At 47.1% G+C, this 15,852-nt stretch overlaps 1 protein-coding gene across 1 annotated transcript in view; it reads left to right on the top strand.

Moving 5' to 3' along the window:
* The window catches only part of LOC112547202 (solute carrier family 9 member C1), a 384,240-nt gene that overhangs the window by 196,301 nt on the left and 172,087 nt on the right, over positions 1–15,852 (top strand). The window contains exons 17-18 of the mRNA XM_025188925.3: positions 3,266–3,415; positions 3,861–3,912. Coding sequence (XP_025044710.1) covers positions 3,266–3,415; positions 3,861–3,912 — 202 coding nt within the window. The remainder of the gene's footprint in view (positions 1–3,265; positions 3,416–3,860; positions 3,913–15,852) is intronic.

Here is a 15,852-nt window from a genome sequence, read left to right as displayed (position 1 = left end):
TGAGGGTGGGACTGGAGAACCACCTGGGAAAGGGGGCTTCCCCTCCCACCCTCCACCTACCCCATACTCCAATTTCCCTAGGGTTCCCCTTTCCAGCCCTTCACATGCACACTTCCAAGACTGCAGCTTGAGAAGGCCATACCTACATCACGAGGGCCACAACGGTCAACTTCATCACAGCAAATTGGTTCCCAGTGGATTGGTAACTGTTCAGCATGGTGAGCTTCCAAATAGTGATGGCAACTGCTTCTCCAAGGGGATGGTGGCTCACATTTGGGTATCCCATCACTCAAGGGGAGGGGTGAGCCAGGCACGCAGCTCCAGACAGGCCTCCTTCCTCATGCAGAAATTCTGGAGCCACTGCTGGTCGTCCTACCACTCCATGATGAGCTGATCCTGTGAGTTGGAACTGGTGTCCAGCCGTCAGAAGCGGCAAAGCAAAGTGGGTTGCAGCTAGAAGAGCTGCTCTCACAGACAGAGGTTGAGGGTCTGCTCAAACAGCTGGGGATTGTGTTCCTGCAGGGTCTAGAGGGCAGACTGCAGAAACTGCAGCATGACAGTCAGGGGCCATTGCATAGAATCATAGACTCGTAGGGCGGGAAGAGACCTCAGGAGGTCATCGAGTCCAACCCCCTACCCAAAGCAGGACCAACCCCAACTAAACCAGCCCAGGTAGGGCTTTGTCAAGCTGGGACTTAAAAATCTTTAGGGACAGAGATTCCACCACCTCCCTATGTAACCCATTACAGTATTTCAGAACTCCCCTAGTGAAATAGTTTTTCCTAATATCCAGCCTAGAACTTCCCTACTATAACTTGAGATTATTGCTCTTTGTTCTGCCATCCCTCACTACTGAGGACAACCTCTCTCCATCCTCTTTGGAACTTCCCTTTGGGAAGTTGAAGGCTGCTATCAAATGCCCTCTCACTCTTCTCTTCTGCAGATTAAATAAACCCAAATCCCTCAGCCTCTCCTCGTAGGTTATGTGCTCCAGCCCCCTAATCATTTTGGTTGCCCGCCGCTGGACCCTCTCCAATGCATCCACATCCTTGATATAGTGGGGGGCCCAGAACTGGATGCAATACTCCAGATGTGGCCTCACCAGTGCAGAATAAAGTGAAATAATCACTTCTCTAGATCTGCTGGCAATGCTCCTCTTAATGCACCCTAATATGCCATTAGCCTTCTTGGCTACAAGTGCACACTGTTGACTCATATCCAGCTTCTCATCCACTGTAATCCCCAGGTCCTTTTCTGCTGAACTGCTACTTAGCTAGTCAGTCCCCAGCATGTAACAATGGGATTCTTCTGTCCCTAATGCGGGACTCTGTGCTTGTCCTTGTTGAACCTCATCAGATTTCTTTTGGCCCAATCCTTTAGTTTGTCTAGGTCACTCTTGATCTTATCCCTACCCTGCAATGTATCTACCTCTCCCCCTGGCATAGGGTCATCTGCAAACTTGATGGGGGTGCAACCCATCCCTTCATCAAGATCCTTAATAAAGATGTTGAACAAAACCAACCCTAGAACCGATCCTTGGGGCACTCTGTTTGAAACCGATTGCCAACCAGACATCAAGCCATTGAACACTACCCTTTGGGCCTGAAAATCTAGCCAGCTTTCTATTCACCTTACTGTCCATTTATCTAATCCATACTTCCTTAACTTGCTGATTATAATATTGTGGGAGACCATATCGAAAGCTTTGCTAAGGGTAAGGTATATTACAGCCACTGACTTCCCTGTTTCTACAGAGCTCATTACCTCATCATAGAAGCTAATCAGATTGGTCAGGCATGACTTGCCCTTGGTGAATCCATGATGACAATTCCTGATCACTTTCCCCTTTTCCAAGTTCTTAAAAAGGGATTCCTTGAGGATCCCCTCCATAATTTTTTCAGGGACTAAGGTGAGGTTAACCTGTCTGTAGTTCCCTGAATTGTCCTCCTTCACATTTTTAAAGATGGGCTACATTTGACTTTTTTCAATCATCTGGTACCTCTCCCAATATCCACAAGTTTTCAAATATAATGTCCAAAGGTGTGCTGAGAGGTAGCTCCAGCTTCATAGCTGGGAGTGCTGAAAAGTGCAAGGTAAGGGCAACCAAAACATGCGGTGAAAATGCTTTGCTTTCCCTCAGGGTGTATCTAGACTACAGGGTTTTGTCAACAAAAGTGGACTTTTGTCAACAAAACTATACCTGCGTCTACACTAGCACTGAGTTCTGTTGACATAACGTCAACAGAACTCGGCAGTTTTGTTGATGGCAGTAAACCTCATTCTACAAGGAATAACGCCTTTTGTCGACAGAGTTCTGTCAACAGAAAGTGTTATTGCATCTGCACTGTCCTTTGTGTCTACACTCTCATGTTGACAAAGCGGCTTGCTTTGTCAACAGAACTGGATGTAGTCTAGATACTCTGTCGACAGTATCAAAGCCTCTGTCAACAAAAGCCTGTAGTCTAGACGTATTCTCAGAGAGGTAGGCAAGCAAGAGAAGAAGCTGTGAAATAGCAGTACAGGTGGGTACCTTTAAGCTTGAATCTCAGATAACCTCAGGCAGCAGCTCCAGGAAGTAACTGCTGACCTGATGCCCTGCCTGATGTGGTTCCAGGTTGCCTTAAATGCTAGTTAGTGTCCATTCCTTGTGGACACGTTCTTTTTGTGTGTAGGTGCACTATTTTGAAATAAGCTATTCTGGAAAATAAATTGCGGAATAGCTTATTCCAAAATAAGCGTGCATTATAAACATACCCTTAGTGATTCTAAAATAGGAAGTTCAAGGAGGAAGCTGTTAATTTAGTTGGCAAAGAACTCTTACGTATAATCCTTAGTTGAGTGTCTCTTTTAATATGAAAGTTTGGTGTTTTCCTCCTTTGACTTCACTATAGCTATATTGGCCAAACTATTTCCTCTCTCTACCCCCACTCCCACCCCAGCTTAAAAATTAAGTACAACATTTACAAAATATTTTATGAAGTGGAAGTTTAGGAGATTTTTTGCTAAGTAGTAACAACCTTGTTTTTTTGGAGAACTAAAGTAGGTTATATTAAATTGTACTGCTGACCTTTTAAGTTTTATTAAGAATACAATGAGCATCTGGATAGACAGTCTTGTAATATTACATACATCGAAATTAAATGAAATAGAAACACATGTAAAATGTATTAATCTGTGTTAGAATTCCTTTTAGAAAACTAAATATTTTTATTAAATAATGTATTTTCTTTTCAGATGTGACTTATTTCATTCTTATTTATTTTAGCTTGTGATACCACATTTAATAAGCCTGTTGGAAAAACAAATAAACAAACAGCTAACTTTTAGGTATGATATTGCCAAGGGATATGTCCAAGGTGAAGAAGATACAAAATATTTAATTGAACAGATTGCTGGTCATGAGACAATTTCTAAGGTGAGGGAAAATACTAGAAAGTTTGAGAAATGGTTGAAACTATATACTTTCAAATTTTTAATTTTTTTTAAGTAATAGATTTAAATTGATAACTGGAAGGTAAAATAACTAAAGTAAAGGTGTCTGAATGATTACAAATAAATTTTAGCAGAGCTGATACACGAAGTGTATATTGCACTTTTTCAAAGGATGATGGAGCTGCTGCTCCATATTGCACACCTCCAAGATTCTTAATCAACTAGACCTTCTCTAAGTAGTCCTACAACACCTTTGCTCTCCGACAATATGGATTATGACTTAATGTCATTCTGACCCTAACTCACTCACTGCTAACCCCCATATTTAATCAACTTCAGTTTTATTTGTCCTAAAATGTATTTAAAATATGAACTCACAAAGATATATGTCTTTTCTAATAGAAATTACATTTTCCTTTATGTTACAGGAAATAAATAAAATTATGGAAAAAAATAAACAAGATGCTATGAAAGAGTTAGGTATGTAAAATGGAGTTATTTTACAGTATGCATCATGTTCAGTTAACTTTGCAAAAGAAAAAAGCTTACTGTAACAATTTCAAATAACTGTCTGTATAGATCTGCTTGATTTATCCTCCCATTTCTTTGCAGTATATGTACTATGTTTTAAAATAGCTGAAAGAAGAGAGGGGGTAGATTGGTACCAAGACTCCTTGGCTGTGTCTACACTGGGCCACTTATTCTGGAAAACCAGGCGCTTTTCCAGAATAATCTGCGAGCTGTCTACACTGGCCGCTTGCTTTTTCGGAAAAGCAACGATGATCTACTGTACAAAATCAGCCGCTATGCCGGAAAAACTATTCTGCTCCCGCTCGGGCATAAGTCCTTATTCCGGAACATTGTTCCGGAAAAGGGCCAGTGTAGACAGCCCAGTAATCTTTTCCGGAAAAAAGCCCCGATCGCGAAAATGACGCTCAGGGCTCTTTTCCGGAAAAGTGCGTCTACATTGGCCACAGACGCTTTTCTGGAAAAAGGGCTTTTCCGGAAAAGCAGCCTGCCAATGTAGCCGCTCCTTTTCCGGAAAAACTGGAAACGGAATAGTATTCCGTTTTAAGCATTTCCGGAAAAAGGTGCCAGTGTAGACGTAGCCCTTATGTATTTCTGGCTCTATACATTCAGGCTGCATCTAGACTGGCAAGTTTTTCTGCAAAAGCGGCTGCTTTTGCAGAAAAACTTGCCAGCTGTCTACACTGGCCACTTGAATTTGCGCAAGAATACCGATGATCTAATGTAAGATTGTCAGTGTTCTTGCGCAAATACTATGCTGCTTCTGTTCAGGAAAAAGCCCTCTTGCTATGCAAGAGGGCCAGTGTAGACAGCTAAAAACTGTTTTGCGCAAAAAAGCCCCAGTGGCAAAAATGGTGATCGGGGCTTTCTTGCACAAAACCGCATCTAGAGTGGCACGGACGCTTTTGCGCAAAAAGTGCTTTTTCGCAAAAGCGTCCGTGCCAATCTAGACGCTCTTTTCTGCAAATGCTTTTAACGGAAAAACTTTTCCGTCAAAAGCATTTGCTGAAAATCATGCCAGTCTAGACGCAGCCTCAGTGCTTTAGGATATCATGTGAGCAGACCCAATAGCTATAGCTTTCTAAAGGTTTTGATGAAGATGTGAAACAAATAGGCATATCTCAGGAAAACTGTTGGGAAAATTGATCTTTAGCCCTCATTGTAATCATGTATTAACATTTTAGACCCAATATCTTTCATAGGGAAGTAAGAGTTTATCACAAAGACCTTGTCTACCTTAATGGTGTAAGTTGATCTAAGTTCCATTAGTTATGTAAGTTACGTAACTTAAGGCCAGGTCCTCACTGGAAGAAAAAATTGATGCAATATACGCACATCCAGCTATGTGAATTGCATAGCTGGAGTTGACATACCTTGCATCAATTTTCTGGGGTGGCCCCACAGCAGGTCTATCAGAGAACCCTGGAAGATCAATTGTAGGAGCATTAATTGTCCCTTAAGTGGAGACATGACCTAAGATGACATAATTTGCCTCAAATTAAAACAGTATCTCCACCATGCTGTGTTGACGGGAAATGCTCACCCATCAACCAACCCCCCACTAATTCGTTTTCTACCACCTTAGGCTATGAGTCAGAGCACTCAGGAGCACCTCACTACTTTGTAGTTAATTACTTTACAGTTGTTACTTAGCTCCCTACTAGCATATACTTAGTTTCCTTCTCTTCCTTTCTCTTTGTTAAAAAAAAAAAAAAAGTTCTTCAAGTGGTGTCCTCGTGGATGCTCCACTGTAAGGTGTCGGGCTCGTCCCAGAGCCATTGGTCAGAGACTTTCAATAGCTATAGTCAGCTAGACCGTGCATGCGTGGGTAGCATTTCGCACTGTTCGTTCCTCTCTCCTGTTGCACGCAGTCCAGCTCCCACCAGTTCCTCTCAACCGTCTTCAGTCACAAGTGGACCTCCACTCTTCTCCTCATCTGGTCAGAGTTTCCTGTGAATAGTTAGACACCAAAATAGTTAGTTTTAGTTTAATAAGTTGTGTTCTATAGTTCTTTCTAGTTAGTTTAAAAAAAAACCTTTGCTTAATTGTTAGCGGTTTTTTACCTTAAAGAAAGAAAGAAAGAAAGAGAAAGAAAGAAAGATATTTAGTTCTAGGCCCTAACACAATACCTAGTTGGACTTTATAATGCCTGGTTCACCAGATTTTAAAAAGTGCTCCCTTTTCCGTGAGGCCATTCCAGCGTCCGATTGCAATTCGGCCTGTATTCATTGCCTTGGTGAGGCGCATGTCCCACAAAAGTGCACGGATTGCTCCAAGCTAACAGCCAGGGCATGTAGGGACAGAGAAATGTGCTTCAAAATGATTTTATTTAACAAAGCCCTACAGCCTTTGGACCCCGCTCCATGGCCGAGCTCAGAGGCGGGTATGACGCAGAAACATAGAGCTTCTTCTCTGGGGGTGACCACAGCAAAGAAAATGAACGTGTACCCCATATGTCCTTTACCCGCTGAACCGGTCAGCAGAATCAGCAGAGGGGATAAACCGGGTACATTCGGCACTGCCCCTGTGTTCTCAAAAACATCTGTGAGCGCTAAATCTAAAAAGCTGACAACCCCGGCACTGAGTATCAGGGCACTGTCAGCACCGAGATCGACAGCGGCACCAGGAACCCAAGCTGAGAGTCTCACCCATTCGTCCTCAGCACCAGTGATGACACGACCATCAGCAGTGCCGACACCCTCAGCACTGACGGTGCCGCACACTTCAGTGCCATTGACGGTGGAGCCACAGACATCGGCACCAAAGGCCCCGGACAATGGGGAGGCAGGGTTAACTTCAAGGAGCGGCACCACATCAGCAACGAGGAAAGCTGCTGATAAGACATGTAGTTGTCGGTGTCCTATTTCCCCATCTCCGACTTTCTCTTCTGCACTGTTTCCCTCGCTGCCGACTCATCACTCTCCCATACGGAGCAACATTTGGTACTGGATATGGAGCGCCTCTCATTCCCCTTGGCGTAGTCTTAGATCTCCATATCGGGAGCTGCTACGAGAGCATGTGAGACATTGATAGGCACAGCTCGATTTCTCCACCACTATCCTCGAGGCTGTCTCCACACTTTCCTCATTCACCAATGTGATCTCTCACTCAATATATTACAGATGGCATGGCAGCGTTATATCATCCAGGTGCTCATCACCGAGTCACTCTGAGCATTATTATGAGCATTACCACAGACCACACTGTTCCTCTCACCATTATTACATATCTTATTCTTATAGGAGGTCTCCATGCTGCTGTCACTCACCTGCCTATCAGCATGTTGCGGTCAAGGCACATTCACAACAGCAGGAGCATCTCCCAACTCTGCCTACACAGAGCCCTGCTACTCAACCCCAGCAGTCCAAACCAGAGGAGGGTCAGTTATCTGAGGGGGAGGATCAACAACCCGATATATCCCCAACAGACCAGTCCTCATCCTCCCCTGTTGAAGTGGTTTTTCCAGGGGACATGTCCCCTCCAGACAACCTGAAACAATTTCAGGAACTCTTTAAGTGGGTTGCGGAATCTCAGGAGGTACAGCTGGTGGAGGTTCAGAGCAAGCAATACCATCTGCTGAAAAACCTGCACCCTTAACAGCAGTCAAAAATCGCTCTTCTTATTGACAAAGTGATTATGGAGGCTGCAGAAGAAATTTGGCAGACCCCTGCCTCTGCAGCACCAACGAGAAAGTAGGTCGACAAAAAGTATTTTGTTCCCTCCAAAGGTCTCAAATTTTTATTCAATCACCCACAACCGAGTTCTCTCGTGGTTGATGCGGCTCAGCACAGGTCCAAGATGCCACAATACAGAAACACTGTGCAGACAAGGACAGTAAAAAATTAGACCTCTTTGGCAGGAAAGTCTATTCATCGGCCACTGTACTCCTTTGCATCGTGAACCATGCCACTCTGCTTTCCAATCATAATTTCAATAATTACTCGAAATTGATGGAGCTTGTCCACTACCTCCCTGATTCCAAGAGACTACTCTTGAAATCTGTCATACAGGAGGGCTATACATCGGCCAGGGCAGGGTTACAGATCGCCCTAGATGTAGCGGATACAGCCGCATGCTCCACGGCTATGGCGCTCTCTATGAGAAGATCGTCCTGGCTTGCCACAGCTGGAGTTCCCAAAGAACTGCAAAGTAAAGTAGAAGAGCTTCCATTTGAGAAACAGAGGCTTTTTGCAGACAAGACAGACAAGGTCCTCCACTCAGGGAAGGACTCGCATACGACCTTGCGTACTCTAAGGATGTATACTCCTCCTTAAAGATACAAGAGATACTACTCATATCAAAGGAGATACAATTACCAATATCAAAGGCAGCAGCACTACCCCTACGACCATTCTCACCCAAAGCAGCGTCTGGAGTGCAGACGCGTTCAGCCAGATTGCGCGATCAATCAGTCTGCCACAAAGCAGCAGGTTTGACTCCTCAGTCGAGGGCACACAGACAGTTTATATTGTCGGGACACAACATCAGATCCCCCTTCTGTTTCACCACCGTCTACAGCCATTTTACCATCATTGGGCCACCATAACATCAGACCAACCAGTCTTGGAAGTTGTGGCATCTGGATTCACAATCCCATTTACCTCCATTCCTCCCACCACCCCACCAACCCCGTCCCTCTTCAGGGACCCATCTTGCAAGGATCTCTTAAGACAAGAGGTCCATCACCTTCTGTCTATTGGTGCTATAGAGAGGATTCCAAGTCAGTTCAGAGGAAAAGGCTTCTATTCCTGTTATTTCCTAACTCAGAAGAAAACGGGAGGATGGAGGCCCATTCTCGATCTGCGGAAGTTGAATCACTACCTCTGGAAGCAACACTTCAAAATGGTGACAATTACTACCATAATACCATCACCGGACAATGGAGACTGGTTTGCAGCCATCGACCTTCAAGAGGCTGATTTCCACATTGCCATCTATCCAGCGCACAGGTGATTCCTTTGTTTTGTTGTCGGCAACGATCATTTCCAATATTGAGTGCTACCATTTGGCCTTGTGTCTGCTCCCAAGGTCTTCTCGAAAACTCTTTTAGTAGTGGAAGCACATTTGCATTGCAGAGATGTCATCATATTTCCTTACCTAGACGACTGCCTCATAAAAGGTCGATCATGGGAAGAGACATCCCACATGGTCACACTGATCAGACATTTTTAACTCCCTCGGCCTCACTGTCAATGAGCAGAAGTCCAAGGTGGAGCTAACTCAGAATCAAGCCAACCCCTATGAACTTTATGGTCTGTCTCGATATGGGCATACTTACCTATGGAACGATTTCAAGCAATATAAGATCTGATAACCATCCTGGTGCATGCCCCTGCAGCTCACTTTTCTGCAACTGATGGGCCATATGGCTGCTACCACATTCGTGGTTCAGTATGCATGGTTACGCTTCTGCTGTCTCCAGCATTGGCTGGCATCGGTATATATCCTGACAAAAGAGAGCATTCAAAAGTCAGTAGCTCCTCCAGCCCACTTTCGCAGATCCCTATTGTGGTTGATCAAACCACGCAATCTCATGGCAGGGGTCTCGTTCCACCATTCTCAACCAATGAATCAGTTAACCACAGATGCCTCCCTCACTGGCTGGGGTGCACATATGAATGGCATGACGGTCTAGGGCAGGTGGTGAGCAACAGAAGCGGCTCTTCACATAAATCTTCTAGAGCTCAGAGCAGTCTTCCATGCATGCAGACACTTCCATTCCCACATATCTGGAACCACCACCAGTATATTGACTGACAACATCGCAACGATGTATTACATGAATCAACAAGGAGGGTCACGCTCATGGTTGCTTTTTGCAGAAGTAGTCCAATTATGGAATTGGTGCATTCAAAATGACGTCACCTTAATAGCATCTTACTTACCTGGCACCAGCGATGCTGTTGCAGACTCGCTGAACAGGCATTTTCCTCACGATCATGTGTGGGAGATACATGCAAACATCCTTTGATGCATCTTCTCCCTCTGGGGATCTCCTCAAATAGATCTATTCGCCACTGGCAACAACACCAAGTGTCACCACTGTTACTCCAGGGCAAGCATTAGGAAAGGTTCACTGGGAGATGCATTCCTGATCAGCTGGAAGATGTCACTATTCTATGCATTTCCCCCGACTGTGCTCATACCCAGAGTTCCAGAGAAAATCAACACAGATTCTGCACAAGTAATTCTCATAGCTCTGGTATGGGCGAGGCAACTGTGGTATCTATTCCTTCACCAAATGTCCTTGAAACTATCTTACCCTCTTCCTCCTCTATCAGATCTGCTCTCTCAGAACTGCCGCTCTCTCCTCCATCCCAGGCCAGAGACTCCACATTTGTGGCTTGGCTCCTGACTGCTTCAAAGCATCTGAGCATCTCTGCTCGGAACAAGTAAAAACTGTCTTAATGCATAGTAGAAGGGAGTCTATGTGAATGACTTATCTCTCAAAGTGGCGAAGATTTGTGGTCTGGTGCTCCGATAATCAAATTGACACGTATGCCTTGCTCCTCCATCAGATCCTTGATTATGTCTTTCACCTGGAACGAGCAGGCTTTTCTATCTCTTCTTTGAAAGTACATTTAGCAGCAATCAGTGCCTTCCATCATTCCACAAAGGGGGTGTCAGAATTTGCTCACCCAATCATTAAAAGATTCATAAAAGGTTTGACGAACCTCAATCCCCCATGTAGACTGCCACCACCCTCCTGGAACCTGGATTTGGTGCTGGATACCCTAATGTGTCCCCCGTTTGAGCCATTGGCCATGACATCTCTCCACATGCTCACAGTGAAATTGGTTTTTCTGTTAGCAATTACTTCTGTGTGTATAGTTAGTGAACTTGCCGCCATGATGGCATCACCACCATTTGCATCGTTTACCAAAGACTTGGTGATATTACAACTGCACCCTGCCTTTATTCCCAAAGTTTGTTCCAAGTTTCATATTAACAAACTTATCGTATTGCCCTCATTCTATCTGAAACCTCATTCCTGTTTGCGAGAAGGTCGTCTCCATACACTCGACGTACGTTAAGCTCTTGCTTTTTATATTGACAGAACCCGAGAGTGGCGCAAAATGGCTATTAGTATTAATTGCAGAAGGATCCAAAGGCAATGCCTTATCCACCCAACATATTGCAGCGCTTATAGTAACATGCATCACCACCTGCTATTCCATTCGTAATAAATCTCTCCAATCCCAACCAAAAGCCCACTCTATGAGAACAATGGCTACATCTACAGCCTTCATACAAGTCTTCCCATTGAGTGATATCTGTCAAGCGGCTACAGGGTCATCTAATGCTACATTCATGAACCATTATGCGATTGTACAACACTTGGACGCTGACTCCACTGTGGCTTCAGTAGTACTTTCGGTCACTGATAAACCTTAAATCCGGAGTGCATTCTGAGTACTGCTATCTAGTCACCTACAGTTCCCCGTGCCTGGACTACCCTAGAGCTAGTCGTGTCAGTGTGCAGAGGAGTGTTGACCCACCTCATACTCAGAGCCTGGGTCCGATCCCCACACACCATCCGTCCACTCCAGAGACGTTCAATGCAGCCCATGAGCTCATTGAACTGACAGCCTTCCCTTCGTCACCCCTGCTCTTGGAGGGGTCTTCGCCTTCGGCACCGGGGGCCATGGCGGCACTGGTTGCGGCGCCTAAGCCAGTAGCCTGGTCAGTACCACCATCGATGCCAATGCCAACGTTGGTGACGGCGTTGACACCTGCACCGGCGGCATCGGCACTAGCAGATCCCCAGCACGTGTGGGGGAACTGTATGGCACCGATAGTTGCTGCCTGTTCTCAGGGTGCGCGTCTGGCGCCAGCATCGCATGCCTCGACGGCACCGCAGGCTCCATCACTGCCACTGCCACTGGCACCGGCATCAACAGCACTGACGCCAACTGCAGCTTCCACTCCCGGTTCAGTGCAGCAGCTGCCCAGCACCAGAGTTCCGGCACCACCGTTAATGCATCCACCTAGACAGGCCCATGCAGGGAAGCCAGAGTCCATGTCTAGGTATAGGCTTAGTCTCCATTCCAAGCACTCCTCCACGGCACCGCCCTGGTCTGCTTTGGACTACTCCTCTGAGTCTGAGGCAGAGTTGCTGCACTCAGGATGCTTGTCTAGGTTTTCGTCCTGGTATTGCTCACGTTCTCGGCACCAGCCAGTGCCGGAAGATTTTCAGCAGATGTGGTCTCTGCAAGCTCAACCGCCCTGGCCATTTTGGATGCCCTGGGCATACCATCAGTAGCAGGGCCCAAGGCCACCCTCTCTAGCGTCCAGTGTCTCCCATCAGAGGAGCACCCTATCCGCTTCGATGTTGAGACCTCCTCCGTCCTCTATAGTGGACGGTACACAGAGGCAGGAGGCATTAGCGGAAGTGCCCCCAGTGGCTATCCCTGTAGCCAGACAGGAACCCCCCTGTAACATCCATTTTTGCTTGCCTGAAGCATACAGGAGCAGGAGGCTCAGGATATGCAGGCTGCTGTGTGACCGTGAATGGCTGTAAACAGAGATATGCCAATTGCTGACCAAGAGGCTGCCAAGGAGTGCCCTTGACTAAAACCCATATTGATACGAACACACAGCCATCCGCGGGGGGAGGAATCTCTCGCCCAGTAAAAAATGTCTAGTACGCACAATTTAGTTATCTCTCTTGCAAGTGTAAATTAACTTGAAACTTGCTTGTAAGAACTGGCACCACAGAGACAGACCAGTACAATTTGGCATCTTAGATAAGAAAGAGGATATGGGCCCCTATGGGTATAAAGATGGGTCCAGCAGCACATTTACTCTTGAGTGTCAATCTACCATCTATCTGCTGGTCGGGTTAGGTGTTTGACCTCCCGAGGTTCCACGGGGATGCCCACCTCGTATTCGTCTTTCCTAGGAATTGAGGGACCAGCCCCGGCTTGACCCGCTGGAGTCGAGAGGCACAGAAGGGGGTAAAAGTTGTACCTGGATGTGATCCTTTGTCTTAAGTGTACACATAGACTTAGAGTTCTTTAAAGATTAAGCTGTCACTTGGTACCATTATTTCTATTTTCTATCTTTATTTTCTTTGTAACCATTTTTAAGATCTATATTTGCTAGCAGTTAAGAAATAGAGCAATAGCCATTGTAACCATATGATTTATAAGCTTCTTTAATAAACCTGTAACTGTTTAAGTTTTAACCTGACTCCTTCAGTTGCTGTAACAGAACCAAGCACAATTTAAAAGAACTTCAGCCGGTCATAAGAGACAGGTATAGGAAGAGCTTGGGCGTTTTGGATCGTGTCACTCCCAGGTGACAGATCCATTGGGGCATCTCTCAGTCTTCCCTAGACTGCCTGCTGCGAAGGGATCCTGTATCCTAGCAGCTGAAATCTGAGATGTAATAAGCTCTTCCCATAAACTCTGGGGCATCTGTCAGCCTGTTGGCTGCCCTCCGCAATGGGACCCCGGTCCTAGCAGTAAAGTCACGGGTGTGAAACCTTTTCTCAGTAACACACACACACACACACACACACACACACACACACACTGCCCTGACCGTCAGCTGACAATTGGCGTAGTCGGCAGGATTGTGTTATTGGTTCAAATACAGCAGCATGAAGCCTGTCACGATAGACATGGAATTTAGCTGTATGGAGGAAGAGTTTGCCCAAGAGGGATGGGGCTGACAACCCCGCTTGTGCGGAAACCCCGCAGGCGACCCCTCCTCCCCCCGTCCAGAGATGGTGGAAGACCCCGGGGCACGTTAGGGGGGAGTCATCCTCATCCACTGAAGAGGCCCTGGAGAACTCAGCCCCGTCCTTGTCGGCGATGGATGCTAGGGCTCATCAAGAGTTGCTCTATAGGCTGGCAGCTAATCTGGGGATACCAGTGGAGCCTGTGGCCGAGGACTCTGATCCAATGGTCAACATCCTCACTGTGGATGCCCCCGCCAAGTTGGCCCCACCTCTAAATAAGACAGTGGCTAAGATTACGAACGCCTTGTGGCAAACTCCAGTATCTATAACCCCCACCCTTAAGTGGGTTGACAAGAGGTACTTCGTTCCGCAGTCGGGGCATGAGCACCTCTACTCCCATCCGGTTCCAGGTTCACTGGTGGTCCAGGCGGTCACTCAGAAGGAGAGACAGGGGCAGCCTGGACCTATGCCAATTGCCAGGGAGCCCAAGCGCCTTGACTTGCTGGGGCACAAGGTCTATGTGACAGGCAGTGTCCATTTATGCATCGCCAGCCAGCAGGCGATGCTCAGTCACTACACCTATAACACGTGGCAGGCGTTGGATAAGTTCCGGGACAGGCTGCCCCCGGATGCTAGGTAGGACTTTGCAGCTATGGTCACAGAGCAGAGGACCATAGCACGTACGGCCCTATGAGCCGCCTGGATGTGGTGGACTCAGCTGCCAGAACCATGGCTTCTGGTGTGGTCATGTGTCGAAGCACCTGGCTGCAGGTATCAGAGATCCTGCCAGACATGCAGTCCACGATCCAAGACCTGCCCTTTGATATGCGAGCCCTTTTTTCCAAACACACGGCTTCCAGGCTGCATAGTCTGAAGGACACAGGGGCTATGCTTAGGTCATTAGGCATTCACACCCCGTGCCTCAGCAGAGGCAGCTACCGATTAGGCATCTGGGGAGGTCGTAGTTCCAGCCTTCTCAGCTGGACCAGTGGCGGCGGCATCCTCTCAGTTCGAGTGGGGGTATAGGTAGTGCGGCAGGTGCCACTTCCACCCGTAATAGGCAACGTCACCCATGGGCTGATGCAGATAGGGGCACTAGTCAGCCCTCCACCCAGCAGTCTAAGCAGCCATTTTGAAACTGTGCCCGAGGACTGTGTACCAGTCCCTGATATCACCCCGCCGTTTGGGGACAGGTTGTCCCATTTTTTTCCAAGCCTGGGCCCACGTCATGTCCGACAAGTGGATGCTGGGCTTGGTAAGGATGGGTTACTCCATCCCCTTTCTGAGTTCCTCGCCTTCCCTCACCCACTCCTAGTCCCTTTTCAGGGACCCATCTCACAAGGCCCTCCTCCATCAGGAGGTCCTCTTGCTCATGGAAAAGAGAGCGGTGGAAAGGGTCCCGCCTCATCGGGAGGGCAAGGAGTTCTATTCCCATTATTTTATTATCCCTAAGCCCAAGGGAGGGCTTCGTCCTATCCTGGACCTCAGAAACCTCAACAAAGCTATAAAAAAGCAAGGTTTAGGATGACCCTGGCCTCCATTATTCCAGCTCTAGAAGTAGGGGATTGGTACGCAGCCCTTGACTTGAAAGACGCTTATTTTCACGTGGCCACACGGCCAAGTCACAGGCGATTTCTCCATTTTGCAGTGGCCCACAGCCACTAACAGTTCCTGTGCTCCCCTTTGGGTTCTCTACTGCCCCCAGGGTCTTTACAAAATGTATGGCAGTGGTGACAGTCTTTCTCAGGAGGCATGGGATCCAAGTGTTTCCATACCTAGATGACTGGCTCATTCTTGGGTGGTTGAGGGAACAAGTGCATATACGCTTTACAAGGACCATCTTCAGAAAGCTCAGGCTCGTGTTCAACAAGGAGAAGTCGCTGCTAACCCCCTTGCAGGACATAGAGTTCGTGGGGACCTACATAGATGCTAGAAAGGGGCGAGCGTATCTCCCCAGGGCCAGATTCCAAACTATGGCTGCTATGGTGTGCAGCCTAACACTGTCCCCACTCGTAACGGCTCGGAATTGCATGAAACAGCTCGGGTATATGGCAACCTGCACGTATGTGGTCCGTCACGCCAGGCTGAGACTCAGACCGCTGCAGGCTTGGCTGGCACGGTCTTTCAACCAGGCCAAAGCACATTGAGACACCATCCTGATGGTGCCTCCGGAAGTGATTGCCTCCCTGTAATGGTGGGCTCGGGAG

Source organism: Pelodiscus sinensis, chromosome 5 (genome assembly GCF_052426305.1).
Source record: "Pelodiscus sinensis isolate ZL-2025 chromosome 5, ASM5242630v1, whole genome shotgun sequence".
In the NCBI taxonomy this organism is placed as follows: domain Eukaryota; kingdom Metazoa; phylum Chordata; order Testudines; family Trionychidae; genus Pelodiscus; species Pelodiscus sinensis.
Note: the sequence above shows the minus strand (reverse complement) of the source record. Positions and strands in the feature narration are given on the sequence as shown.